The sequence below is a fragment of the Colobus angolensis genome, unplaced genomic scaffold (assembly GCF_000951035.1).
Source record: "Colobus angolensis palliatus isolate OR3802 unplaced genomic scaffold, Cang.pa_1.0 Scaffold42, whole genome shotgun sequence".
NCBI classification, from domain to species: Eukaryota; Metazoa; Chordata; class Mammalia; order Primates; family Cercopithecidae; genus Colobus; species Colobus angolensis.
The window spans coordinates 5,051,089-5,078,410 of NW_012117599.1; the positions used below are offsets into that span (position 1 = coordinate 5,051,089).

At 46.8% G+C, this 27,322-nt stretch overlaps 1 protein-coding gene across 1 annotated transcript in view; it reads left to right on the plus strand.

Annotated features, from left to right (window-relative positions):
- The window catches only part of NPAS2 (neuronal PAS domain protein 2), a 178,845-nt gene that overhangs the window by 64,530 nt on the left and 86,993 nt on the right, over window positions 1-27,322 (plus strand). The window contains exon 2 of the mRNA XM_011956581.1: window positions 20,695-20,748. Within this exon, the coding sequence (XP_011811971.1) occupies window positions 20,695-20,748 (54 nt within the window). The remainder of the gene's footprint in view (window positions 1-20,694; window positions 20,749-27,322) is intronic.

A 27,322-nucleotide genomic window follows, 5' to 3' on the forward strand; every position in this document is an offset into this window, starting at 1 on the left:
GTCCCTTAAATGCTCTCCAAAACTGGGGGCAGGTGCTCGAGAGAACTTGACCCTGATTCTGGATTATGGGGTTTTCCAAACTCAGTACTGTGGCTGTGATCTGTGGGGCATTTTGCAAGCCGCTTGCTTTTGTGTGAAACCCCTATATTTGTCAGTATTTTAAGTTTCTGTGAGGCTGTTCTTGAATTCAGTTCCTTTCTCTTTGCCTAAATGCAAGTCACACCCTCATCTCCTCCCGTTGACCATATAAGAGGTCTCAAGGGCACTGAAGAACTTAGCAGAAAGCAGACCTTCAGAAAGTACCTTCAGAAGATTAAAAAAAAATATTGCATTTGTTTTTCTACAACCAAGATAAGAGACAGTAGATAGAGGACTGTGTATGCCTTGTACAGTTCACTAGCCCCACTGTCTCTGATACGGAACAGTTCCTCCTGCCCCTTGGATAAGTATCCCTTGTCTTATCATAACATCCTGCTGCGATGCCATGTGACATACATGCTCGCATACACACATTATTAAGACTTCACTCCTTGTGATCAAGGCTGAGAAAGATTGTGGTGGTGTTATCGTTAATAGAAGTTTTTATGACCTCAGAATGTTCACAAGTTTGGGGTCAGAGATGGAGCATTCCTCAGAGGGAGTCAGCCTGGGGTCCTTCTTACGCAGACATGAACATAGTTTCTCCAGAGTGAGGCAGAATACACTGTTTAAACCATGTGAAGGAGTAAAGACTCAAAGGAGTGATTTAGTGAGAGTATGGGTAAAGACAAGAGAAAATATTAATATTTCTAGGAGAGTTAGAAGGACTTAGTACTTCTGCCATTTTGTTTTAAAATATATTTTTTTAATATATAAAGAGACATTTTGGCTCTCCTTAATGAAAATGGCCTAAGATCCTTTATATATATATTTTGTTGTTGTTGTTTTGAGATGGAGTCTCACTCTGTCACCCAGGCTGGAGTGCAGTGGCGCGATCTCGGCTCACTGCAAGCTCCACCTCCCAGGTTCACGCCATTCTCCTGCCTCAGCCTCCCAAGTAGCTGGGACTACCGGTGCCCGCCACCACACCTGGCTAATTTTTTTTCGTGTTTTTAGTAGAGACGGGGTTTCACCGTGTTAGCCAGGATGGTCTTGATCTCCTGACCTCTTGCTCCACCTGCCTGGACCTCCCAAAGTGCTGGGATTACCGGCGTGATTCACCACGCCCAGCTGATCCTTTATATTCTTAATGAAAGAGGGAATGAATTACAATGAATATGTATTGCTTCTCCAAAAGCAGAAAAATTGTTAATGTTTTAATTTAAACCAGACATATACTTTTTTATTTATTTCCTTGTTGGTTTTTTTCTTCCAAATAGGTTGCAAAAATGAAATTTCTGTTTAAATTTATAACATGCAAGAGTATATATGTGGCCTTGGAATGATTGTTTAGTTCTGTTCTAAAGAATCTGATAGTTTTTAAATGAACTCCATAATTTAGCGTCCTCTGGGAATTGAAAACTTCGTGCTTTATTTAGGTAAAGATAGGAATATAACGCTATTGAATATACTGAGTTGCTTACTTAAGTAAATCAAGTAAATGGAATGTTCTTTGAGATAATGCTGTTGCATTCTAAGAAATGCTTTGAATAGTATGTAGGACTAATGTATAGCCTATTTATTTATTTATTTATTTATTTATTTATTTATTTGATGGAGTCTCGCTCTGTCACCCAGACTGGCATGCAATGGTGTGATCTCAGCTCACTGCAACCTCCGCCTCCCAGGTTCAAGTGATTCTCCTGCCTGAGTAGCTGGGATTACAGGCATCTGGCTAATTTTTGTATTTTTAGTAGAGACAGGGTTTCCTCATGTTGGCCAGGCTGGTCTCGAACTCCTGACCTTGGGTGATCCACCTGCCTCACTCAGCCTCCCAAAGTGCTGGGATTACAGGCGTGAGCCACCGAGCCCAGCTAGCCAATTTATTTTAACAGCATTTCACTTTCAACTTTGTTAAATTTGGCTCGACATGTAAAATCATTTATTTAAAATTTAAAAATCCAAACTTCTCCCTATTTTATCCAGAATTTCAAAATTGCAGTGAGTTGTGGTCGCCTGGAAACCAGGTGTATGATACTTTGTTAAGCACACTAATTGGCAGCATGGAGTTTTGCATTGCAGAAGGCTCGTTAGTGAGGGTGGGTGGGAATCCACACTCCTCCAATTAGTGGGCCCTGAGCCGCTCGCACATTTAAAGTATGATTCAGTTTACCCAAGTTTGTTTGTCGTCAGCTCTTCAGGAAAATACTGTTACACAAACCGAGGTCCCCTATCCGGCAACCTTTTGGATCGCGAGGTCCACACATAAAAGGACTTGCTCTGCAGGCTCCCTGGTAGCTGGTGAATATCTTGGGAGTTTAAATATGAAGATAGTTGATGTCCGTGGTTAGGATCTGTTATTTAAATATAGAAGCATTTAAATATGCCTTTGGAGTTGTTGTTTGCATTGTGATAATAGCCACCACCTGAGCTAACAATTCACTGAGTTTTTCCACTGTCCCACATTCTAGCTGCTTTAAGGGATTGCATTCTCAGGTCTCACAGATGGCCTGTGAAGGGGAGAAACTGAGGCAGAGAGAGGGTTAGGAACTTACCTAAGCTAGTTAAGCAACAGTCATGATTAGAAGCCGGGATCTTTCAGGATTGTTCCCACTTTATGCGCGAGTCCTCGCCTCTTTTCATGAATGGTAGATTTCCCATCTCCTTTAATATCTGCTAGATGAATTCATGAACAAAGGCCAAGGAACAGGAGAAAGAAAGAAAGAAGGAATGATTGTCGGCTCTGTCCTTCAGTTCTTAAAAATGCCAAAGAGAAAACTTTGAGACAAGGTCATTTCCTGGAAGAGGTGGGGTAAACATTCCCAGAGTCATGAGTTTTTAGATTTGAATGTTTCTAAAATGTTGATCGACAGAACCTTCTAATACATTTGTTATAAAATGACATAAAGAGGAAGAATGTCCAGCATTTTGGAAGAAAGGGCTCTAAATATTATGCATAACTGCATTTGAACAGAGTCCTTCGCTTCCTCCTTGGCCTGGGCTTGCTCAAGGCCACTACTCCACTGGGAAACTACTCTGGGACCCCTAGACTAACTCCCAGTTGCTCCTGAGCTGTCTGGGGAGTGAGCACAGGGTCCTGTCCTCGTGTGAGCTCTAGGGAGCAGGACCTGGCTTCCTGAGGACCCCAGCATTAGCCTCCAGGTTTGTGCTGGGCCCTCCTGAGACAACCCCAAGCCGGACACTAGCTCCTAGAAGTAGATCACCCAAGACTCAGGGAAATTCCCTCCAAGTGTTCCATATTTTATCCAGCTTCTCAGCCGGAGAGGCCAGAAGTGGAAGCCTCTCTATCTGGACAGCTGCAGCCCAGACTGGACGCAGGAACAGCAGGAACAGAGCAGGGGCCTCCTCCGTGGCATGGGGCCTTGTATCCGCCAGTCCCAGCACCAGTCAACCACTGACTCACATCCGTCCTCGGCCCCAGTGAGCCTCTAGTTATTGTCAGTGGCTGACAGAGAGGTGAGGGGAGAGGACGTCATGCAGGCGAGCTGGGAGGTAGCACCACAGTTGCTCAGCAGTGTTCGTGCAAGTTATCACCAGAACGCACCCGTGCAGGCCTAGCAGCCTGTGCAAGTATTACAGCACCATATAGACATGAATTGATGCTTCTTTAATAACAGGGAAATGGCAGTGTGTCCATTTACACTGTTGTTTTTCTGCAGTTTTTTTTTTTTTTTTTTAAGCCATCTTCCCAAGTGTTCTCTGAATTTTCCTCTTACCCAGGTCCCCTGTCTGCCATCCACAGGCTGGCATGAGCCACCCAGGCTGGGTGTGGGATCAGCCGAGGGCCTGGGCTGGTGCCGGCACCGCCCCTCTCCGCGGACGGGCCCTGCATTCGCATCATTAGTTCATCACCGTGGAAGAACTGGGCTGTCAAGCTGACCTACTTTTCTTGTTTGCCCACAGCAGGCTAAGCCTGTTTAGCCTTGTCCAGAGGGGCTGGGCAGAACAAGTTGCTTTCCGAGTCGTACAGATGGCAGTCTTCTGAGTGAGTGTGGTTGAATCTGTTTGCCCTTTTTGCCATTAGTTTGCAGAGTCAGGGCCCCGCAGCCAGGATGGCTTGAGCCCAGGTCCAAGCACAGGGGCATCCTGCAGCCCATATCCAGCCTCTCCTGAAGAGATCCTGCGTTAAGATGAATTATTGCGGGAAGCAGTGCCAGGCTTCTTTCCAAACTTTAAACAGATTCCTAAATGGAAGTTCTTCATATTCTATACTAAGCCTGAAGAACATCAGCCACTTGCAGAGATGCCAGGAAGGTGGGACCCGTGCCTCTGCTTGAGGGGTTTACCATCCAGTGGGGGAGGGTTGTGAACAGCAAAAGCCAAGGTGAGGCAGAAACGGAAGAGGATGGGGATGAGCCGTGGGGGCGGAGGAAGATGCGCTAGTAGGGCAGAAGGTGTTGGAGGGGGGATGATGTGATAAGGATGGGGCTAAAGTCACAGACTGGCAGCTTGTCATCTGAGGGTTTGAATGCTATGACTTGGAACCATGTGAAGTGCTAGTAGATGTACATGTTCTCCCCCCACCCCGTATTTACTGCTTTTATTCTTTGCTGAAATATTACTATATTGCTGCCTGTGGGCATAAGATGGTGTCTGTTAGAGTTGTTCAGAGGAAAATAGTTAAGATCAGACCCAGACTGTCATGATTAAATAAGCTAATGTACAAGAAAACCACCAGCCAGAGCTTCATGCATAGTTTATTTCTCCAGCTCATGGATTTTGTGCGTAGCAACATGCCTTGTGTCCTGGGCCTGGGCCTTCTAATTCTGATGCCATGACTTCTGACTCAGGGGGACGTGTCTTGGACTCTCCTTGACACCCTGAAGCCACCACCTAGAGCTCTGGAGGAGGAGTCGGGCCAGTGGGTGAATTGTGCCTTAACTGGGGCCACTTTAGACGTTTGCAAAAGGAGGAACTCAGTCTCTTAAGAAGAAAAATATGTACTTCTCCTTTCTCTTGCAGTTTCTTCAGCATTATTCAGAGGCAGAGTGACAGGTGCAAGGAGAGAGATCTAAAACATCCTTAATTTACAACATGAATATCTGAATGGACATTGAGAAACTGGAGATTTCTAGTCCTGCTGAGGCAAAACCCAAATGACCTAGAGATGACATAAAAGTTGGTCATTTCTACATGTCCCGTTACCTGCGATGGTAATGTTGATCACTGAATTAAGGCAGTAGCTCTTCTTTAGACATTCAGCAAACATTTATTGAATACCTGTATGGGATTCTGAGTCTTGGTGTTTGAAGAGGGAAAATGGAAATATTCAACCCTACATTGCCTAAGCTCCTCACTGGGGAACGCTGTAAGCTCTTGGTGAAGGGCTTGCCATGGGGCTTTCTGTTTGTCGAGGTTCACCCTGTATCCAGTGGCTCTTCTGGCACAGGCAGAGACATACCCTTCGCCGTGTGACGTTCGAGGAGGCCAGTTGTCCTGACCAGTTTTTTTTCCCTACTGACCTGTGATCCCCACATCCCAGCTTCTCTGCCTACTGGTTGGTCTTCCTGACATTAGTTTTGTTCCTGTGTATTTGATCCACGCACACATTTTTACCAGACCGGATATCCTGAAGTTGGGCTGGTTGGGGTTTTGGGAGAGGCATGTCCAGGATTGGTTCACTCTGTGGATTAGGGTCTAGTTGTATCAAGGTGGTGGGAGAAAGGCCTCGCCGGGCAGCAGTCCACCAATAGATGCCAAATTCCCAGCTGGACCTGCATCAAACCCAACCAACCAGGGTTTTCAGACAACTCAGATTCTAAAAAGACAAGCAGCAGCCTGTCAGTTTGGTGACCTAGCAGATACATCTCAATGCTTTTCACTTTTTAATTGACTTTTTAAAAATGGTGAATTAGTGCCATTTTCTGTATCAATGCATCATTGTGTAGATTTGTGTAGATGCCATGGAGACGTCCCCTGAGGTTGAGAACCTGGGGTGGGTGTGTTCGGGGGCGGGGAGGGATATGTAGAACAACTAGAAGGATCGAGGTTTTCCTCGCCTGCACACCCTCCTCCTGGCAGTGTGCAGTGGTGAGTTCCTGGTTCATTGGGAGTGAGGTGGGCACCCTCCTGCTTCTGTGTGCGTACTGATGAGGTGTGTAGCTTTGCCAGGTCTTAGTGTGACATGCCGGGATGACAGCTAACAAGGTCACGTCTCTGAGGGTTGTTAGGCCCCAGCCCTGGTATAGCGCCTCTGCAAGGCATGTCGGGCCCCTACAGTGAGCTGCCTGTGTCCAGGGAGCAGGCCTGGCTCAGAGGTAGTGCGAGCTCTCAGCTGGCCTCAGGGCCCAGCGCAGGCCCCTCATCATCTCTGACTATAGGGACAGGTGGGTGCAGAGAAGGGGTGGCAAAGTTAGTAACGTTGATCTCCTTGATAGTTTCTACCCCTGAATGCACCTCCACACAAAATTGTGTGGGCCTTCCCAGGGACCCTAGCCTATGGGGAATCTCGGGGCAGGGAGAGGTGCAGGTGCTGTGGGCAGTACCACAGGTGTCCCTGTACCGTCAGGTTATCAGGCCCAGCTACAGTGAGGAGCCAGCCACTCAGAGCCACTTGAGGGGCTCCAAATGCCCCATTTTCTCATGCCCCAGGGCCTTTGAACAAACTATTCCTTCTGCCTGCATGCCTCTTCCAGGCTCGGCTGAATTGCGTGATAGTGACAGTGGAAAGAATGGAGGAGGTTCTAACATCACAGATACTTTAGCAGTGAATATGTTAAATCTACGACATCACGAGAGAGTCTTGGATGTGAAGAAAGAGCGCTCCTTGCTGCTGGTGCTGTACTGGCTGCTCCCTGCGGGGCCCCTTGTAGCCCATAAGCTTGGCTTGGCCCTGGCTGAGTCAGCAGGGGTGGTGGGCAGGAGGTCCCTGGCTGCACAGGGAGGGCTGGCAGTGCACTGTCTGCTTAAACTGTAAGTAAAAGAAGTGAGGATGAGCCGGGGGTGGTGGCTCACGCCTGTAATCCCAGCACTTTGGGAGGCTGAGGTGGGCGGATCACGAGGTCAGGAGATGGAGACCATCCTGGCTAACACGGTGAAACCCCGTCTCTACTAAAAGTACAAAAAATTAGCCGGCCGTGGTGGCGGGCGCCTGTAGTCCCAGCTACTCGGGAGGCTGAGGCAGGAGAATGGCGTGCACCCGGGAGGCGGAGCTTACAGTGAGCCGAGACCACACCACTGCACTCCAGCCTGGGTGACAGAGCCAGACTCCGTCTCAAAAAAAAAAAAAAAAGTGAGGATGACAGGAGAAGGAAGATGGTGCGATATGAGGGTGCTTCCTACCAACCAGGTGTGCAGCGTTGGACACGCGTGAGCACATGACCTGCGGCTCTGAAGGTCCCGCCTGTTCTCGTTCTAAAGTCACCATTTCTGACCACTGTGCTGTGGAAGGGGAGGCAATTAACCAGTTGAGGCGTCCCAATAGATTCTCCTGTCGGTTGTGAAAAGTGGGTCTATCCGCTTCAGGTTACAGATGAGGTCATCGTGCCTAGGCTCCGAGGCCACCATACCAGTGAAGGCAAGAGCACTGGGGACATTGTTCCCAAACTAATTCTGCTGCCTCCTATGGTTAGCAATTCACATGAAACCTCCTACGTTTTTATGAAATGTTATTTGAAACTCTTGATGTTAAACCCAAGATTCCACAGTCTAGGTGTCCAAAACTCATTTGACTTCTTGTTTCAAGGGCACCTACTTTTGCTCTCCTTGCAAACTTGAGCACAGTGAAGATGAGCGTTTCTGAACCTAAAGGAGCACTTGGGGAACAGTTCCATGGAGGGAGATGCCGGTTGGAACAGTATTTTGTGGATTCATTTCAGTTTGTCTGTGGCAGCTGAACAGCGGTTTCCAACAAAGGCTTTCACTGACTCAGCTCCAAGCATGACTCATAAATCTCCTTTTCCCCTCTTGCTGATTTTTCTAGGCATCTATCGTCCACACCCTGACCACACACTGTCACCCATCAGAGTCTCCAGTTGACTCAGGTTTACACTGTGCCATCTGAACTCTTGATAGAGAGGCGCCCTAAAAGGAACCTGAAGCGATTGCAACATAAATGTCAAAGGTTGCAAGAATAATATGTCATGTTAGGAGGGCCCTTCCATCCAGATATCATGCTTGTTTCTATCTTGAGAATTCGTTGCTCACCAAACAATGTTATTGTATGTTTACTTAATAACAAATTTTCCAACTTTCTTCATCCATTCCTTCATTGCATATGTCACCCTCGCTCTGAATAATGAATCATCGGATTCTTGGAAAAAGAAAAGCATGAAGGAGGAACCATGGTTGTAAGAAGCAGATAAAGCTTCAGCTTGGCTTTTTAGACACTCGTGGTGGTGTTTGCTTATGGTCATGATGCTCGTGAGAGTCTTATCTTGGTTTCTTCTAGCAATCTGGCTCTACAAGGCTCCAGCAAGCACCATGAGACCCGGCTCCTTGGGACAAGGCTGGAGAGGGCTAGTGTTAGGATTGGATCTGTCCGCCTTGCCATTTTCCAGGTCAGAGAATGTGCCAGAATGCGATGAGAACTCCTTAGTTGGAGGGGAATTGGGATTGCAGGAGCTGCTGGCTGTCAGGCTTTCACTGTCCATCTCCTTTAGAAATTTATTTTTTATTTTATTTATTTATTTTTGAGATGGAGTCTCGCTCTGTCGCCCAGGTTGGAGTGCAGTGGCATGATCTCTGCTCACTGTGGCCTCCAGCTCCCAGGTTCAAGCAATTCTCCTGCCTCAGCTTCTTGAGTAGCTGGGATTACAGGCGTGCACCAACACACCCGGCTAATTTTTTGTATTTTCAGTAGAGACAGGGTTTCACCATGTTGGCCAGCTGGTCTAGAACTCTTGACCTCAAGTGATCCGCCCACCTCAGCCTCCCAAAGTGCTGGGATTAGAGGCGTGAGCCACTCTGCACTTGGCCTTAGAAATGTGTCTTTTCCCACTGAGTGAATCATTGCAACACCAAAAACAATTCCCTGGAGAGGAAGAGTCAAAATATGGAAGTTATTTCCTAGCTTCCCCAAATGACAAAGGAAGATAAGTGAGCGTCGCAGTTCATCAGCAACTGTTTCTCAAAGGCTTTTTATTCCTTAACATAATGAGGAAAAATCATTACCAAGCTCCCATGTGTGCGATACAGACGTTAATCTAAAACGACATGAGGTCCCCTTGCCAGGGACTGGCTGGGAGGACAGAAGGTACACACTCTGTCGGCAATAAATAAACCCCCATCAATTGGGGAGATGTGTGTGCTTGGCTTTGCCTCTTATGATTTTAACTTGTTCTTGTTTTCAGTATTTTTTTCTTTTGATTAAATTCTACCGGGCTTGGTTGGTATAGTGGGGCGGAGTGTTAGGATTTTCCAGCTAACCTGGGACCTGTTATTCAAACCACTTCTCAGCCAATTTCAAAACATCATGATTTTATGTTTGTAAAAACACAGGCCTTGCAACACAACAGGCTCGGGGTAGTCATTTCAGGGAACATTCATGATGATACAGAGTGACCCAGTGGGCCTATAAAGACTTTACAAAAATTCTAAATTAAAAGACACTGAAGAGGAAAGTTTAGTAGTGATTCCAGTGATGCTTTAACATGGTTTGGCAAACTGCTGTCTGGGGACCAAATCTGGCCCACAACCTGTTTTCATAAATAAAGTTTTATTGAAACACAGCCATGCCCACTCATTTACATATTGTCTATGGCTGCACTGCACTGTAAAGGCAGAGTTGCGTGGTTGCAACAAAGAGCGGATGCTCTACGTCTCAAATAGTTACCAGGTGGCCCTTTAGAGAAAAGGGTTGCCACCTCCTGCCTGAGTGGAGTAACATGTTTTTCCATGCATGCTGCATGAGGCCCTCTCTGGAGACCTGGGTGAGCTACTAGTCCCTGGGGGAGCCTGTCACTTGTATGACTCATTAGTCTTCTGTCTCACTGCTGACGCACTTGGGACCCAGGGCAGATATGGCGTGACAAAATAATCCTGCTACCATTTCCAGGTCCTCATTCGCCAGGGGCCAGAATTCTAATCAGTTGTGTAGTAGATGGCTGTGAGAAAGAATGTTCTAAAGCCTTTGGGGCAGAAATTTCACACTTAATCAATATATAAATGTTATAGATTTAACATTGCACAATAAATGAAGTAACATTTAACATTGAAAGAAAAGGGATAGGAAAAGGGGTTAATGAACCAGTCCGGGGAGAGGAACGTGGAAAAAAAAGAGAATGTCCTGGCCTGTTCTGGGCAGTTCATCGGTCTCACAGGGAAGAGTCTTTGATGTGGGCAGAGCGTTGGGCAGTGGATGCTGGGTGCTGATCACAGGCGACAGCAAGATGGGGTCTGTGGGGACAGCCATTTCTAGCTGGTGAAGTCCTGCTCTTATGGCCGTAGAGTCCTCTGGTGAGGACTGAGTGGACGAGTGTGCTTGGTTATGTCCTTGTCGGAAGCAGCCTTCATTAATTAGGCAGAACATCCGGTCTTGTTGGTAAGATGCCTTTTAAAATGTAAGCTGGAGTCTTTCTAAGATGGAGCTACTGTGTCAAAGGTGCTGTATACAGGTCATCGCTAGCTAGTCCAGTATTCTAGACAGCGTGTGTGTGTCTGTCTGTCCACCATGCCTAAACACACACATACACATACACGTTTTCAACACTGGTAGAAGGGAATGATTATCCTGTTTCTCCCAAAGACATTTGTTGGGTTTAAGCACCAGTTTCTAGTGTGAGCCCTTTAATTCATGATCATTATTGATAGTGTAATTAAAATTCTGCAGCTACAATTTTGTGATGATTTCTTTGTGCCGGGGACTGTGCTGGGGGCTTCTCTTGGATTCTCTCATGCCTTCTCACAGCCACACAGTAAGAAAAACCCTTCTGTTCTCTCACTTTGCAGTTGGGGAGCTAGGGCTGGGAGCATCACACTTGTCCAAGGTTATACAGAGATAATGAAGGGCAAAACCTGGGTCGGTCTCAGTTTGGGTCACCTGACCCCAGGCCACCACTGCTGTTCTCCCCTTCACAGATGTGGATGCTGGACCCAGGAACTCTGACACCCACTGTGCCCCACTAGCCCTGCCTGCCAGCAGCAGGGGTGGCTGTCTGCCAATTCCCTTGGGAGTTCCAGCCCTCCTCCCTGCCACCCCCTGCCCCCACGGTCAGTGCTCCACTGGCCTTGCTTGATTAGATTCCCAGCTGGTCTGTTTACTGGGCCTGGCAGAGCTCCTTACCCCCATGCCCCTGCTCAGTGGTCCTCACAGTCCTGTTTGCAGCAGCCACAGGTAGTTCCCAGGGGTGGGGCAGGTTCCGGCTTCAGCTGGAGCCCCCGCCTGCAGGTGCCTCTTGACTGTAAGGCACTCTTCCTACCAATACGGCCTTTTCTGTCTCTGTTTGGGAGCCTCTCTCTGAAACCTTAGGTGCGTGTGACCCCAGAGTCCATGTCTGTTTCACCCCTGGTGACCTCCCTACTGTGCGGAGAATGTGTTCATTGACATTCAAAGTAGATAAGAAAGGCTGAAGCTTCGTGTCACCTCCCTTAGCAGGCGCTCAGTGACCACAGTGTGAACATAAGGGGTAGGACAGTTAGGTGAGGCAGGTGTGCAATGAATGCACTCACCTAGAGCTTTCTGTGCCCCAGGCATCATGCTGGGCCCTTTGTTGCACACAGACCTGCCTCTCGTTTGCACCTTGTGCAATCGCTGCCTGGTGGGTGTTAGCTGCATTATGTTAGGAATGAGGGGAACAGGGGCTCATGAGGTATAAGGGGTCTGCTGAAAGTCATAGAGCAAGTAGGTTGGAATGGAGATTTAAATCAGACTGACTCTGAAGTCGGAAACCCCCTATTCTGAGCAGCAGTGGGTGGAGAAAGGCCTCCTGAGTCAGTGCCAGGAGGCAGAGCCCAGGGTCTGCTCTGTCCCCAAGCCTGTGTCTGTGGGCAGGCCACTTAGCCTTGCTGGGGAGCGGTGCTGCCTGATTTATGAGTGGAGGATAACTATAGCCAGCCCATTTCACCCACAGAACTGACGGAGACAAAATGAGATTATGTTTTTTCAGAACTTGGCAGCTGCCAAGGGTTGGTGAGGGACCCATTGGGCCTTCCCAAAGAGCCCTGGCTGTCAGTGCTGTCTGAGCGGGTTTTCCCTTTAGTCAGTGGCTCCTGCACATGCAGAAGTTTTTGTTTTAATTTTAGTCACTGGGATATAATTGTACCTTCACATGTACTTTGTAAGCACTATTACTGTGGAGCCACCGTGATCATGGAGAGGTTTGTGGGAGTGAATGTCAGGTAGTGGCACAGGAATTCAGATAGGAGTTTGGCCCGGCTGCGTCCTTCCTTTCCTCCCTCCCGCCCTTCCTCCCTTCCTTTTCTTCTTTCCTCATACGTTTATTGAGCACCTAATATGGGTAAGGAGCTTGTATTAGTCCATTCTCATGCTGCTGTAAAGGACTGCCTGAGACTGGTACTTTATAAAGAAAAGAGGTTTAATTGACCCGCAGTTCGCATGACTGGGGGAGGCCACAGGAAACTTACAATCATGGTGGAAGGGGAAGCAAACACGTCCTTCTTCACATGATGGCAGGAAGGAGAACTGCTGAGCAAAAGGGGGAAAAGCCATTTATAAAACCGTCAGATCTCATGAGCACTCACTCCCATCATGAGAATAGCATGAGGGTAACCACCCCCATGATTCAATGACCTCCCACCTGGTCCCTCCCAGGACACGTGGGGATTATGGGAACTATAATTCAAGATGAGATTTCGCTGAGGACACAACCAAACCATACCAGGGCTGGGCGAGCCACCATGAAATGGGGGAAGATGCAGTTTGCCTAATCCTTGCCATCCAAGTAGAGAACCTGTTCTTGACTGTCTGCTGCAGGCCAGACTTTGCAAACTTAACTTCATTTAAGTTTCACCACTGTCCTCTGAGATAGGTGTCTGTCACTCGTGTTCAAACCCTCCAGTGCCTTCCCATCTCACATAGGGCAAAAGCCACAATGCCCCTCGGCCCCTGGCTCCACCTCCCCTCACCAACGCCATCCCTGGGCTGGCCTCTGGCTGCTCCTCGCTTTCCTTGCTGTCTGGGGGAGGCACCCTCACCGCTGACTCCCACATTCCCTTCAGGTCACAGCTCACATAGCATCTCATCAAGGAGGTCTTCCAAAACTCCTTAAAACATCAGAGCAAGACTCCCCGACCCTCGTCCCACCCAGGATTCACATTTTCCTGCACTGCAGTGATAACCAAAGAACAGGCTCTGTGTTTACTTATTTGCTTGCTTGCAGTTTTCCCCAACTCCCCTGACACATGTATCCCCCACCTCATGTAAGCACCATGAGAGTGCCAGCTTTGCTCCCAGTGTGTTCCCCCCTGCCCAGGCACTCAGGGAGTATCTGTTGAATCACCGTATATCATATGCACATGGCACATTTGTGCTTTGGCAAATACATTCTCCTGCCTCATCACAGAGTCCAAGAGGAGAGGCAAATAGAAGGAGATAGTACACACGGTGCATGGATCAGAGACCTGCACATTGTTGTCAGTTTTCCCAAAATTGATCCCCAAATTCAATTCATTCTCAATCAAAATCTCATCAAGCTATCAAACGTTTTTCTTTCTTTCTTTTTTTTTCTTTTTTTTTTTTTGAGGGACAGGGTTTCATGCTGTTGTTTAGGCTGGTGCTCACTGTAACCTTGAACTCCAGGCTCAAGCAGTGTTCTTGCCTCATCCTCCCAAATAGGTAGGACCACAGGTATGCACCACCATGACCAGCTAATTTCTACTTTTTTGTAGAGACGGGATCTTGCTGTGTTGCCCAGGCAACTCCTGGCCTCAAGCAATCCTCCTGCCGCCAAGCAATCCTCCTGCCCCAACCTCCCAAAGCAATGATATTACAGGCATGAGCCACTGCACCCAGCTGCATCAGGTATTTCTATAGAAATTGACAAGCTAATTCTAAAATTTATGTGGCTGTGCAAAGACCTAGAATGGCCAAGGCAAACTTGAATAAGAACAAAGTTGGAAGGCCGACCCTACATTTATGTCAGTAATGACTGCACCACTTTAGGAGTTAAGATAATGTGATACTGTCATAACAATAGACAAAGGATGTGGTGGAATTGGGAAACATAGAATAAGTTTGTTTAAACAACAGAGCAGTTATATTTTCAAATGAAATGCTCAATATGTTTCCAGATGAAGGGCCTCTAAATGTAAAGCAATGGCTGCAATTGTTAATCTGATAAAAGGTTCAATCATTATGTATCTAAGTCCAAAAGTACAGGGAAAATCATGTAAATTTTTCAGCTTAATAATTGAATCTACCACTTTAAATTTAGGCATTCTTCACCTAAAAAATAAAAAAGATCTGAAAGTTGAAGGAAAACACCTTGTACATATTACATGTAAATGTAACTAACATACATCTTATGAGTGAGTTTATTACCACCTCAGCCAGGTGGCCAAGGCTGGCATCCACAGTGACAAGCCATGTTGACAGCATGATGTGATAAGGAGGACACTTTACTTCCTGGGCCTTCCTCTCAGAATCCTATATTCTGAGCCTGACTTTGAGAAAAACATCAGACAAACCCAAACTGAAGAACATTCTACAGATACTCCTGAAAATTGTCAAGGCTGCAAAACCAAGGAAAGCCTGAGAAACTCGCAGAGCCAAGGGGAGTCCGAGGAGACATGCTGACAAAGCGTGCTGTGGTGCCCTGGATGGAGTGCTAGAGTGGAAAACGGATGTTACGTAAAAACTGAGGAAATGTGAGCAAGTTTGTCTAAAACGTACGGACTTTTTTTTTTGAGACAGAGTCTGGCTGTGCCGCCCAGGCTGGAGTGCAGTGGCGTGATCACAATTCACTGCAACCTCTGCATCTCAGGCTCAAGCGATTCTGCCTCAGCCTCCCGAGTAGCTGGGATTATGGGCATGCACCATCACATGGGCTGATTTTTGTACTTTTAGTAGAAATAGGGTTTTACCATGTTTCCCAGGCTGGTTTCAAACTCCTGACCTCAGATGATCCACCCACCTTGGCTTCCCAAAGTGCTGGGATTACACGTGTGAGCCACTGCCACCCGGCCTGGACTTTTCTTAATAATAATGTATCAGTATTGGTTCATTAATTGTGACAAATGTGCCATACTAATGTTAAATGTTAGTAACAGGAAACTGGGTGTGGGGATAAGGGGACTTTCTCTACTCTGTTTGCATTTTCTGTAAATCTAAAGTTGTTCTTAAAAATGAAGTTTATTTTTTAATAAGTTTATCTTATGTGTCTTCACTCCGCAGACATCCTGACTCTGTGTCCTGCGGAGTTGAGACACATAGGATAAATGAAGCTAAATATAGTCCATAAATAATGCATATAAGACCACACACTATTTGATGAAAGTGCTAATGCAATTCAACAGGGAAATAAGTGCCTTTTTAACAAACTATTCTGGAGGAACAGGGATGTCCATATTGGGGGCGTGGTAGGGGTGGGAGGTGGTGAATAATGTCTGAGCCCTGTCCAACACACACATAAAATTTAACTTGCAAAGGACTGTGGGTCAAAATGTGAAAGCTAAGTGATGAAGTTTCTAGAGGAAAACATAGGATAATTCATCACAACATTGAGGTGGCAAATGTATTTTAGAATACAAAAATCATTAACCATAAAATAAAAAGTTGATAAAATAGACTTTACCAAAATTTAAAACTGCTCTTCACAAGACACCATCCAAAAAGCAGCCAAGGCCACCTACAGCCTGGGAGAAATGCTCACAATATGTGTTTTCTGACAAAGTACTTGTACCCAGAAGAGATAAACTTCTATGATCAATATGATGAAGACTAACAGTCCAATTTTTTTTTTTTTTTTTTTTTGAGACGGAGTTTCGCTGTCACCCAGGCTGGAGTGCAGTGGTCGGATCTCAGCTCACTGCAAGCTCTGCCTCCCAGGTTTACGCCATTCTCCTGCCTCAGCCTCCCGAGTAGCTGGGACTACAGGCGCCCACCACCTCGCCCGGCTAGTTTTTTGTATTTTTTTTTAGTAGAGACGGGGTTTCACTGTGTTAGCCAGGATGGTCTCGATCTCCTGACCTCGTGATCTGCCCGTCTCGGCCTCCCAAAGTGCTGGGATTACAGGCTTGAGCCACCGCGCCCGGCCCAATTTTTTTTAAGTAGGCAAAAGAATCAGACATCTTACAAAAGAAGATGTCTAAATAGCCAGTGAAAAGTGCTCTGCATCATTAGTCATCAGGGAAATGCAAATCCCAATGAGATCTTGTAACGCGCCCACGTAAATTACTAAAATTAAGACAATATTAAGTGTTAGAATGGAGCCACTGGAACTCCTTGAACACTACTAGTGCAAATGTAAAATTGTACACTCACTTTGGAAAACAGCCTGGCAGTTTTTAATAAAGTAAGCATACAGCTACCCTGTGTTCCAAGAATGACACTCCTAGATATACACACCCAAGAGGAATGAGTGTTTATTTCCACAGAGACTTCTATGTGACTTAACACTGGTAATGTTAATGCTGACCAGTAGGTGAAAGTGGTGTCTGCCAACCTTCTTCCCTGTAAAATGTTTTTCTTTTGTAATTAATAAATATCTTGAGAGCGATACTTTGAAACTCTGCAAATATCCTGTTTCTCCCCAAGCTTTTTCCCATTAATTTTAGCATCCGTCGGTGGATCTTGCCTGCAACAATGATTACTATGGTATGCTGATGGTGATTTCCTTTTTTTTCTTTTCTTTCCCTTTCTTTCCTCTTTTCTCTTCTCTTTCCTCTCCTCTCCTCTCCCCCCTCCTCCCCTCCCCTCCCCTTCTCTTCTTTTTCCTTTTGGTGGAGAACAGTGTCTCACTATATTGCCCAGGCAGGTCTCAAACTCCTGGGCTCAGGCTATCCTCCTCACTCTCCCTCCCTAAGGGCTGGGATTACAGGCATGAGGCATGATGGCGATTTTCTGTTGCCATTGTTCTTCTGCATTTATTAATTGGAATCTTCTGTAAGAGGAAGCTGTCTCCCTCCCTCCTCCTACCTCCCCATTTGTTTATTTATTTGGGGGCTCTTTGTAAAGGCGTGGGCGGAGAGTAGGGAACCAAGAGGGACAGTGTGGTTACCTGAGGTGGAGAACGATAAAACAAATAAGACTCATGAGTAGTTTGTTGCACAGGCTGTAATCAATATGGTTGTCACTTATTTTGTTGCTCAGGTTGTCCTGGGAACCCCTCTCAGCCTCTCTTTTCATCAGGCTCCCATAATTATTGTTATTGTTGATTATTATTTCTTCTGTGGTCAGTTGCTAGGTGCAGATGCCTGGATTTCAAATTTGAGGGGATGTTACAAAGCTTAAAAAGACTCCTGAGAGTTTGTGTTCTAGGAAAACCCAAGAAACCCAGAACTGGAAGAGCCCCTGAGAGATGAATGTTACCAGGCGTGTTCCCTTCTCACTTCCCTGAGGCTCCCCTGTGTGGAGGATCCTGCGGACATGGCTAAAGGAGATGCAGCAGGAGATCAGAGGGTGGGTGGAGAATGAGAGTGAGGTGTTTATTCCCTTGGCTCCCTTCTTGTCCCTTCACTGAAGGCCACCTCCTATGGGACACACTCCTTCCGGGTTTGGAAAATGATTTCCCTCTTGTCCCTTCCCCTTAGAGGTGTTCACAGCTCTGCCGTTCCCCACCTCAGGTAACCACACTGTCCCTCTTGGTTCCCTGCTCCCCACCCACACCTTTACAAAGAGCCGCCCCCTGTAAATCAACGCTCCTCAGAGGCTCCCACCTGCTGTCTGCTTTCCTGCTGGGACCCTGATTCACACACCTCGTGACTGTCTATGCCACGTAGGACACATGGTTATCTGGGGTAAAGGCTGTAGAACATCCCTCCATTGTTCACTCTGGGGGTTAATCACCTCAACCATTATGTCTCAGCTCTAAACAAAATCTCTGCTTTCATTTAAGCTCCTTTTCTGTTTTCTGGCACTCTGTGATCAAAAGAAGAAAAAATAGCTGCTCAGAATCCTTCTCACTGAAAACTATATGGCTGAGAAGAGTCATTGTCACCCCCAGACTTCTCTGTGATTCCTTTAACCTGATCTCAGAGGATTTCTTTTCTTCCCTTCCATCCTGTTCCTTGTTTGCCTTCAAGCTGTTTCCAGATCCTATTATTCAGTAAAAGGATGACTCTAAAACGCAAGGGGGGATGGACACCCACGCTCACAGCAGCCGAGGTGGAGGTAGCCCATGTCCATGGACATATGAATAGGCAAGCAAAACACTGCGTTTCCATATGCAATGGGATATCACTTGGCCTTAAAAAGGAAGGAGATTCTGACCCATGCAGTGACATGGATGAACCCTGAGGACATTATGCTGTGTGAAATAAAGCCAAATACTGTCTGGTTCCACCTTCATGACAGACCTGGAATAGTCAAATTTAGAGAGACAGAAAGTAGAAGGGCAGTTGCCAAGCCTGGAGTGCGTGGGGAATGGGGACTTCTTGTTGAATGGATAGCTTATGCTTTGCAAGGTCAAAGAGATCTGGAATGAATGGTGGCGATGGTTGCAAAACAGTATGAGTGTGCTTAATGCCACTGAGCTGTGCACTCAGCAGGGGTTCAGACGGTCAATGTGTGAGGTGGATTTCATCACAATTTTTTAAGTTAAAAAATAACATGGTAGACAGCAGAGGTGACAAAATAGTAAAAATATCAGCACGGAGCCTTTGTGGCAGGTGCAGTGGGAACTCAGCTTAGGGGCCCTCTCACACTGGGTGCAGCTCAGCTGAATGGCTTAGCCAGGGGTCAAGTGAGAGGAACGGGACAGGGAAATGAGAGGGATGCCGAAGAAGAGGAAGTGGGTGTAGAGCATCCAGGTTTTGTAGATTCAGGAAATGTCTGCAGGATAAACATACAAATCACAGAAGATGTGGTTGATAAAGAATAGCTGTTAGTCATTTTTAGATGTTTAGTTTATGACTCAGCAACCCTGGTCATCCAAACAGGATCCCAGGAGCTCAGGAGAGTGGACTGAGGAGCAGCAGCTAGCCCCCCTGTGGTGGACAAGCTCTGTCCAGGGGACCCTGGTAAAGAACACAGCGCGGCCGGGGCTTTGGTCAGCCACCATTCTCCTTGGAAGCACAGGCTTGGGGTAGGGCATCATTCGATGAGTTGACATACAATTTTGAACAGATTCCATCTGGAAAACATTAAGCACAGGCCTGTTTGCAGATGTGTTAACGCTGACTGAACTGTGATACAGGCTTTAACTTCTAAGCAGCATTTCTTGCTAGTCCATGGTGGAATATGCCTGCTGTTGAATGCATGGGCATTTTGTAAACAGGGGCTGTGGCTGCAGAATTCATCTTTGCTTTGGCTCAGACCCGTGTTTGTGTATGTAGGTGACCAAAATCACAAAGCTCAATGAGCTCAGAGAAAGATTGATTGACTCCATTGGAAACTTTTATCTGAAACTTCACATTTCAAGAGTAATTAGTGGTGCATTTGCGAAGTGCTGGTTTGGGAGTTCCGACTGAAGACCCCGTGTGTTGAGCAGAGAAGCGTGTGGGCAATGGTGATTCCGCTTCTCCATGGTCCCCACCTTTACCTCGACCACACTTTGCCCTCCCGGCCACCGCAGCCTTCAGCCTCCCACAGCTGGCATTGACCTCATGAGTGCCCTGAGAATGGTTCTGCTTGGGGGCGCACCCCAGACAGGTGGGGCTCTGGGAAACGTGTGAATGAAGAAAGGAGCCAGGGCTGTGCGGCTCTGAGGGCTGGAGGGAACCCAGGCCTGCGTGTGGTAGGAGGGGAAGCTGGGTCTGTGGACCTGAGAAGCATCAAGCCAGTGGCCTGGGAGAATAGAGGCTCAGGTGGTGAGGAAGAACATTCCTGGATTGTTACTTAATCTTTCACATTTGTGCACCTTCGCTGTCTCAAGGAGAGTAAATGCCCTAAGGGAGGATGTGGATGACACTCCTCTGGGGCTGATTCTTCCAGGCCACCTGTCAGAGGAGCTTGTGTGGTTTGAATGGACAGATAAACACTCTCCTTTAGGATGTCATAGGCTACTGGGGTCCTGCAAGCAGGAGTGAACAGTGCCCGCTGTGGCGTCACTAATGGATCCCAGGCGGGCGCTGGGAGGTGCATGTGACCTAAGGCTTGAGAGGAACAGATGCTGCTTCACTGAGCAGGTCTGGACAGCAGTTCTCAAAGTGTGGTCTGGAGGTCAAGACATTTTTTCAAAATATAATTAACTCGTTATTTCTCCTTTTAAAAGAGCTCTCCTCGTCTCATGAGTGTACGCAACAGGAGTGTTCTGACTCTTCCAGAAGTTACTTGACATCTGGTGACTTCATTGCTCCGATGCCTGATGAAACGGGTGCCTGTGCCTTTAAACATTTCTCAGCCTTAACCCACGTACGCAGGAGTGCTTCGGAGACCTCAGTCCATTTTGAGAGTGTAAAGGGGTGCCAGGACCAACAAGTTTGAGAACCGCTGGGCTAAGACCGAAATGATGACAACCTGAAAGACTTTTAAGAAAGATCTAGAAGCAGACAGTAATTATCCATTCTTTTTAATTAATTAATTTTTTTTTTTTTTTGCAGGAAAAACTGCATAGAAAATCTCATGGATGAAGATGAGAAAGACAGAGCCAAGAGGTAAGATGCGGCCGTGCCCCTCCTCAGTAGAGCCCTCTGACCCCCAAGGGTCTGCCTGGCAGAGTCTCGCTGGCTTTCACTCTGTGCAGGGGAGGCCACCAGCAAGACAGGCAGCTGCAGGACACACTGTCTCCGTGACATCTTGCAGTGCTCCATGAGAAGCCTTCTAGACAGCTCGCTCAGCCCTGCCCCTCGGTGTGAAATGACACGTTGTCTAGGACTTGCCGAGTGGTCTGGGTTTTTGTCATGCTCCCTTGTACCCCTGTTGACACTGGTCATCTTTCAGGCCTTCTGGTTACTGCTTTTCCAGGACAGACACTGCTTGACAAGGCAGGCTGACTGGAGTCCAGCGGGCCTGGGTTCAAGTCCTAACTCAGTCGCCAGGGCTCTGTCTGGCTTTGGATAATAATCATGATCATTGCCACGCAGTGAGCATGCAGTCATCACCCAGCACTGTGCTAAGCACTTTTGTGTACGTAGATTAGCTCAGTTTCCTCAGCTGCAGACTGGAGATGTCACGGACACTTTGCACTGTGGTTGGGTCAACTAGAAATATGAACTTGGCAGCTGGCATGTGAGAGCCACTGATAACCTGTGTGTGTGTCGATTCCTTCATTGGACATGTGTTGAATGCCTACTCAATACGCGGTGGAATCCTAACGGTGACGTGGAGCAGTCGAATGTCATCAGTTTCACACGATTCACCTGAGTCAGCAGTCACTGTGCCATGCTCTGGGGAAAAAACTGTGACCTCCTCAGTGGCTCACTGCAGGTCATTCGGGCGGAGGCCCAGCCACAGAGCCTCGGGAGCAGGGGACATCCTCTCTGGGGACACCCTTCATTTCAGCCTCACTGGACCAGCCTCCTCGCTGTGATCTCACCCCTTTCTGCCTCTGCCACCACTTGTGTGCGGCAGGGCACTCCATTCTCTGTGACAGCCTCATGAGCCTGCAGAGCTAAAGGGTTTGCCCACTTCCCTTCACAGAACCCACTACTTGCTTGTCACCTGCAAATGGTAGTGCCCCAGGTACCACCCAGCTCTGTGGCTGCAGGGTAGCTGTCCTTCCATGTCACCTGGAGAGGCAGCCATGAGAACCACAAATCCCCGGCCACCCCCAGACCTGCCAGACCTGAGCCTGCAAGGCATAGGGGGAGTCTGGATTGTTTTAAACTCCCCCGATATTCCCTTTAAAAAATCAGGGAGCAGAGGAGATGGCCAGAGGTAGAGGCAGAACAGCTTTCATCCCAGGAATCTGGGAGATCAGCACTGGGCACTCATACTACTTTTATCTCTACTTTTGCATATGTTTGAAAATTTCTGCAATAAAAGTTCAAACCAGCATCAGTACAAAGGACTCCCCAGCTGAAGTGACAGGCCCTTCACTTGGCATTGGGACCCAGGTACTTTGCAAACTGTAGGTCACAAACTACAAGGGTTGCAAGATCCACTTGGGTCCCAGGCAACAGATGAATAGACTAGATCAGACCAGAGTAGAGTTCCTTCCTCTGGGGTGTTTTGGTTTCCTCCAGCATAGCTATGGACGCAGCACTGGAGACAGATGTGAGCTGCATTCTTGGCCTGCCCTGTGCTAGCTGATGAATTCCAACTGACCCCTCATCCCTCAAAGCCTCTGTTTTCTCACCTGCAATACAAGGGTAATAATATCTATCCTGCTTTCCTCACTGGTTATTTTGGAAATTAGCTACAAAATACACTGAGTAGCACTTTTTTAAGTATTCATGATTACATGTGTGTGAATATGCAGCACACTTTGCAATAGTACATTTACAGGGCAATCTTTTTTGTGCATGATGGAGTCTCACTCTGTTGCCCAGGCTGGAGAGTAGTGGCACGATCTTGGCTCACTGCAGCCTCCCTCTCCTGGGTTCAAGCGCAGGGCATTCTTACTAGAAATGATGGAAAGAGCAGCAGAGGTAGCCAGCATTGTCTGGGTGGCCACAGTACTGAGCTAAGTCCTCTTATGTGCATCATCTCATTTTATCTTCTCAACATTCCTTTGAAGTGTGTGTCATTCTTACTCCCATTTTACAGGTGAGAAGGCTAAAATTCAACAAGGTTGAGTGCATTGTCAGAGATCAGAAAGTTCCAGGAAGTGGCAGAATGAGAACTTCAATACAGACTTCTTTGATCTTAGACTCTATTCTTATCCTCAGACCACAAGAGGCTCTTCATATAAGACCAAACCCAGTCTACCTGGCTGACTAGACAGAGTTGCATTCTAGCGTGAGTAAGGAGTCCACAGGAGTTTTACTTTTGCTGTCGTCATCTTTGATATCACCCTCCAAACCCCTCTAGTCTTATCCCTGCCTCTCTCCTGCACTGCTTACCTCTAAATCAGGAAGAGATAAAAATGCATGTTTAGGCTCTACCATACGCAGAAATCAGCAAATATAGACATGCCAAAAAAATCTGGGCTAAAAGTTCCTAGAAATAAATCAGTTTGTATGCAGTTTCTTTTCATTCATTCCCCTCCCCATTTGCTTTGGGCCATTAGCATACCTCCCCCACCCCAAAACTTCTCTGCTTGGAAATCTTTGCACAGAGACCTGTGTAGTGAGGCTGGGGCCCACACTCCTCCCTTGTCCTCAGATGGGAAAAGGGGTTTAGAACGTTTGGTGGTACCCAGAAATAGCAAGGATGCAGTACCCCTCCTAACACTTGGGAACACACACACACACACACACACACCCCTAAGATTGTATTCTTTTCAAAGTAGTTTTTATAGCAGTAACATGGGAGGCCCTTCCCCTAATCCCACCTGGAGGCCTGGCATGGATTGTTTTCACTCACCCACTCTTTTTGATGAGATTAGAAATGTTTAGCTTGAGATCAAAACTCTCATTGTCTCCAGAAAACATGCTTTGTGTTAGGCAAGGCTTTCGATGCTTGAGGGAATTCATGGTGTATTTGGGTTGTTTGATCAAGTATTCCAAACAAGGGCACAGTTCCACTTTCTTCCGTGAATTTCCATGTAAATCCAGACAGTATTAATGGAGTGTCTATTGTGTGTTCAGAACTGAGTGCTCTATTCTTTAGGGAAGATGCAAAAATATAGTCCTTGTACTCAAGAAGAAAACAGCTTGATGGAGAGATATTTGTAATCCCTAGATAATGAAGTTCACCGCTTTTTCTGTGTTCCAGTTATAAGCATGTCTTTCTAATTCTGCTGTGAAAGAGTATTGTAGGGTGTGTGTGTGTGTGCACGTGCATGTGTGGTCACCCAGGAAGCAGTGTGGGGCAGCAGGAAGTGCACATGGTTAGAATCAGACAGGCCTGGCTTTGACTCTTGCCACTGTTTATTGTCTGTCCTTGGGCAAGTCCCTAAATCTCTCTTAGCCTCAGTTTCTTCTTCTGTCAAGTGGGGTGATAATAGTAGCTACTTATTGCAGAAATTAAATGCAGCTGCGTCTAACCCGCTGGCACAGTGCAGTACCCAGTGCTGATAGGGAAAGCTAAAATTTGCAAAGCACTCACAGCCTGCCTGGAGCATTTTACATGCAGTTATTCTGCAAACCTTACAACACCTCCTCATAAACTAGGTTATTCTTAGCCCCATTTTACAGTTGAGAAACCTAAGGCTCAGGGATCGCACAGCCAGTCGGCGGCAGGCAGGGATTCAAATGCATGCATCTGTTTCTAAAATCTGGGCTCCTAACAGTGTCTATGACATTCTTTGCGTCTATGGAAGCCACTCCTTTTGAGTCACCACCTTCCCAAGGGGTAAAGACAGTAAGTTCTGATAGGAATTCTTGCTTTCCAAAGAGAGCAATTGTCTAACTTTGCAGTATTGGCAAAATCCAGCTTACTCCATTTATTGATGGAAATGAGCACCTGTTGGCTAAGAAGAAACTGCTTCATATTCACCTCTTCCTTTAATCCAGTATTAAATGAGTCCATGACCTCCTCTCTCCAGTCAGCTGTGAGGTTGTTTCTGTAGTCCTATACCTTTGGTTGAGAGAGGGAGAGTAGAAGGTGAGTTTATGGCTCTGCTGCCTTTGTTCATGAGAATCAAGAGTGTCAGGCCAGATTTGCTGATTCTTGGGGCTCTTAATAGAGTGGATGCTGGTTCTGAAACATCAGCTAAACAATATTATGATTCTTTGACCCTAATTCTTAGTCTCAATGTCAATAAAGTGGTTCAGATGAGAGGGAAGAGTTCAAACACAGCAAACAAGAAGCCCGCACGTGCCATTTTGCAGAAGCAGATATTTCAGAACGTTTGGTTATTTCTTCTGGTCCCCCAGGGTAGAGGAAAAGGATAGGGTCATTTAATGACATGGACCAATGAATGGCTGAGACCATCCCATCTGCGTCTGTTAACTAAGTGATGTGGTGAGCAAGTGGATGCTACAGATGAGGATACATAGCATTATCCTGCCCTCAGAGTGCTTTCAGGCGAGTTAGAGATGCATTCATGAAACTAAGCGTAAAGAAGAAAAAGAAAACACTTTCTGCAGAGTCTGTTTTAGGCCAAGACAGGATGGTGATTGAAATTTGTAAGCTCAACCCTTTCAGCCAATTGCTCTTTCAGGGAGAGTAATATGGCAAAGAAGAGAGTCTGTTCTCGTTTCATTTGTACCATTTCTTTGGACATAAATTCTGTGGGTCTGAAAGCAAGGCTCTGCCCAGAAAGGCTGTAGCCCCTGTGGAGGACTCCAGCCCCGTGCACGCTTGCAGAGTGCCCCTGCATGCAGGCACAGTGCAGTGAGAAGCCCGGGCCCTCAGCATTGGACAGTGGGTTGATGCTCCCAGCTGGAGCCGGTCGTGCTAATTTTGCTGTGATTTCCTTTCATAGGCTTTGGATAGGGTTTTACTTACATCATCATAAGCTCCCACACGGGGGAAAAAATGGCAGTAACACATCTCTGAGGCTTCCTCTTTGTTTTGTTTGATGGTTAAGGCAGCAGCAGGCATCGCGAGAATGGCATCGCGAGAATGCGGGAGGTAATAGGACATGCGATTCGTGTAGATTACCTTGTAATTTCCAGATGAGTGATTCTGTTCTCAAAACAAAGGGGAAAGTAGAACTGTACTTGCAGGCAGAATGCTAATTCTTCCTGTGGCCCAGTAAACGGTGGAATGGAAAAGGGGCCTCCCTCTGCTGGGGGCTTTTGGCTTTTACCCTGCTAGCGTTCTTTGATTGGCTCAGAGGAGTTGTCAGAGAAGCATGGTGCCTGGCAGGCTTAGAAACTTGGAAATGTCTTTGCTCAAGGAGATCCAGAACCTCTCTGGGGGCATCTGAGGCAAAAGGCAGTTTACTGAAGCCTTTTCAATAATTTCAGTAAATTTTAAATTGAAAAGAGACGATCAGGAATACACCACTTGAAAATGCTGCCTTTCTTTAGAAAAGGCTAAACGTTTCTTTTTAGAATTTTAGTGACAAGTTCCTAACTATCATGTTCCAATTAAACGGTGCCTGTGTTACCGTTAACTAAGAGTCACTATGAAATTAGGCCAACTTCCCATTTGGGCCCAGACACTTTCTGCTAACTGTGGTTAAGAGTAAAGCTGTTCTGTTGCTTCTCGGGAGAATAGACAGCCTCAGCTGCTCTCAGTCACCCTCAGACGCTTTGCTAAGTCTCTGCAATAGTTCCCCAAGTTCTCCATGAGATGAGGATGGCATCAGCCCACCCTGCTGGGGTGACTTTTCTCCCCACACAGCCAGATGACATCTTTTTTTTTTTTTTTTTCTTTTGAGACAGAGACTCTGACTCTGTTGTCCAGGCTGGAGTGCAATGGTGTGATCTCGGCTCACTGCAACCTCTGCCTCCTGGGTTCAAGTGATTCTCCTGCCACAGCCTCCCAAGTAGCTGGGATTACAGGCACCCACCACCATGTCTGGCTAATTTTGTATTTTAGTAGAGTTGGGTTTCACCATGTTGGCCAGGCTGGTCTTGAACTCCTGACCTCAAGTGATCCACCTGCCTCAGCCTCCCAAAATGTTGGGATTACAGGTGTGAGCCACCACGCCCAGCCTCATGTCTTCTTCTTACACCAAACTTCTTGAGATTCTGAGCCCAGTGATGCCTCCAAACTCCGTGGCCTCAGTGTGCAGGGATGCTGCCTGGGTTATGGAAGTGAGGAATTGTGTACCTCTCCAGGCTCTAAGCCTGGGCCCAGGAAGGGGACTGAACTGACCTTAGATGGACCTTGTTTTATGCCAATGTTACCCAAAATATATTCTGGAGAATATTAATCCCAGGAAATGCCCACAAAGTAATCGTGGAGTGTATGTTTACTGTTTCTCCCTTGTGAAGAATTTCAGGGCTTCTCAGCACATTAAAGATGCTAAGACTGCAATGAGCAAATAACCAAATATACAATCCTGAATTTAAAAAATTATCTTGAAAAATAAAAACATAGCAGCAAGGAAATAACCTCCTCTGGCCATGGTCGTTCCCCTTTCTTCGAGTAATTCTTCATGATTTTCCACAGAAGACCCATTGACCAACACTATCTCAGGCAATAGATATGTCAGCTGTATTCCCATTATAATTTTACATTTTCTTATACATAAAAAGTTCCAAAACAACATTTGAAAAATTCTGAAAT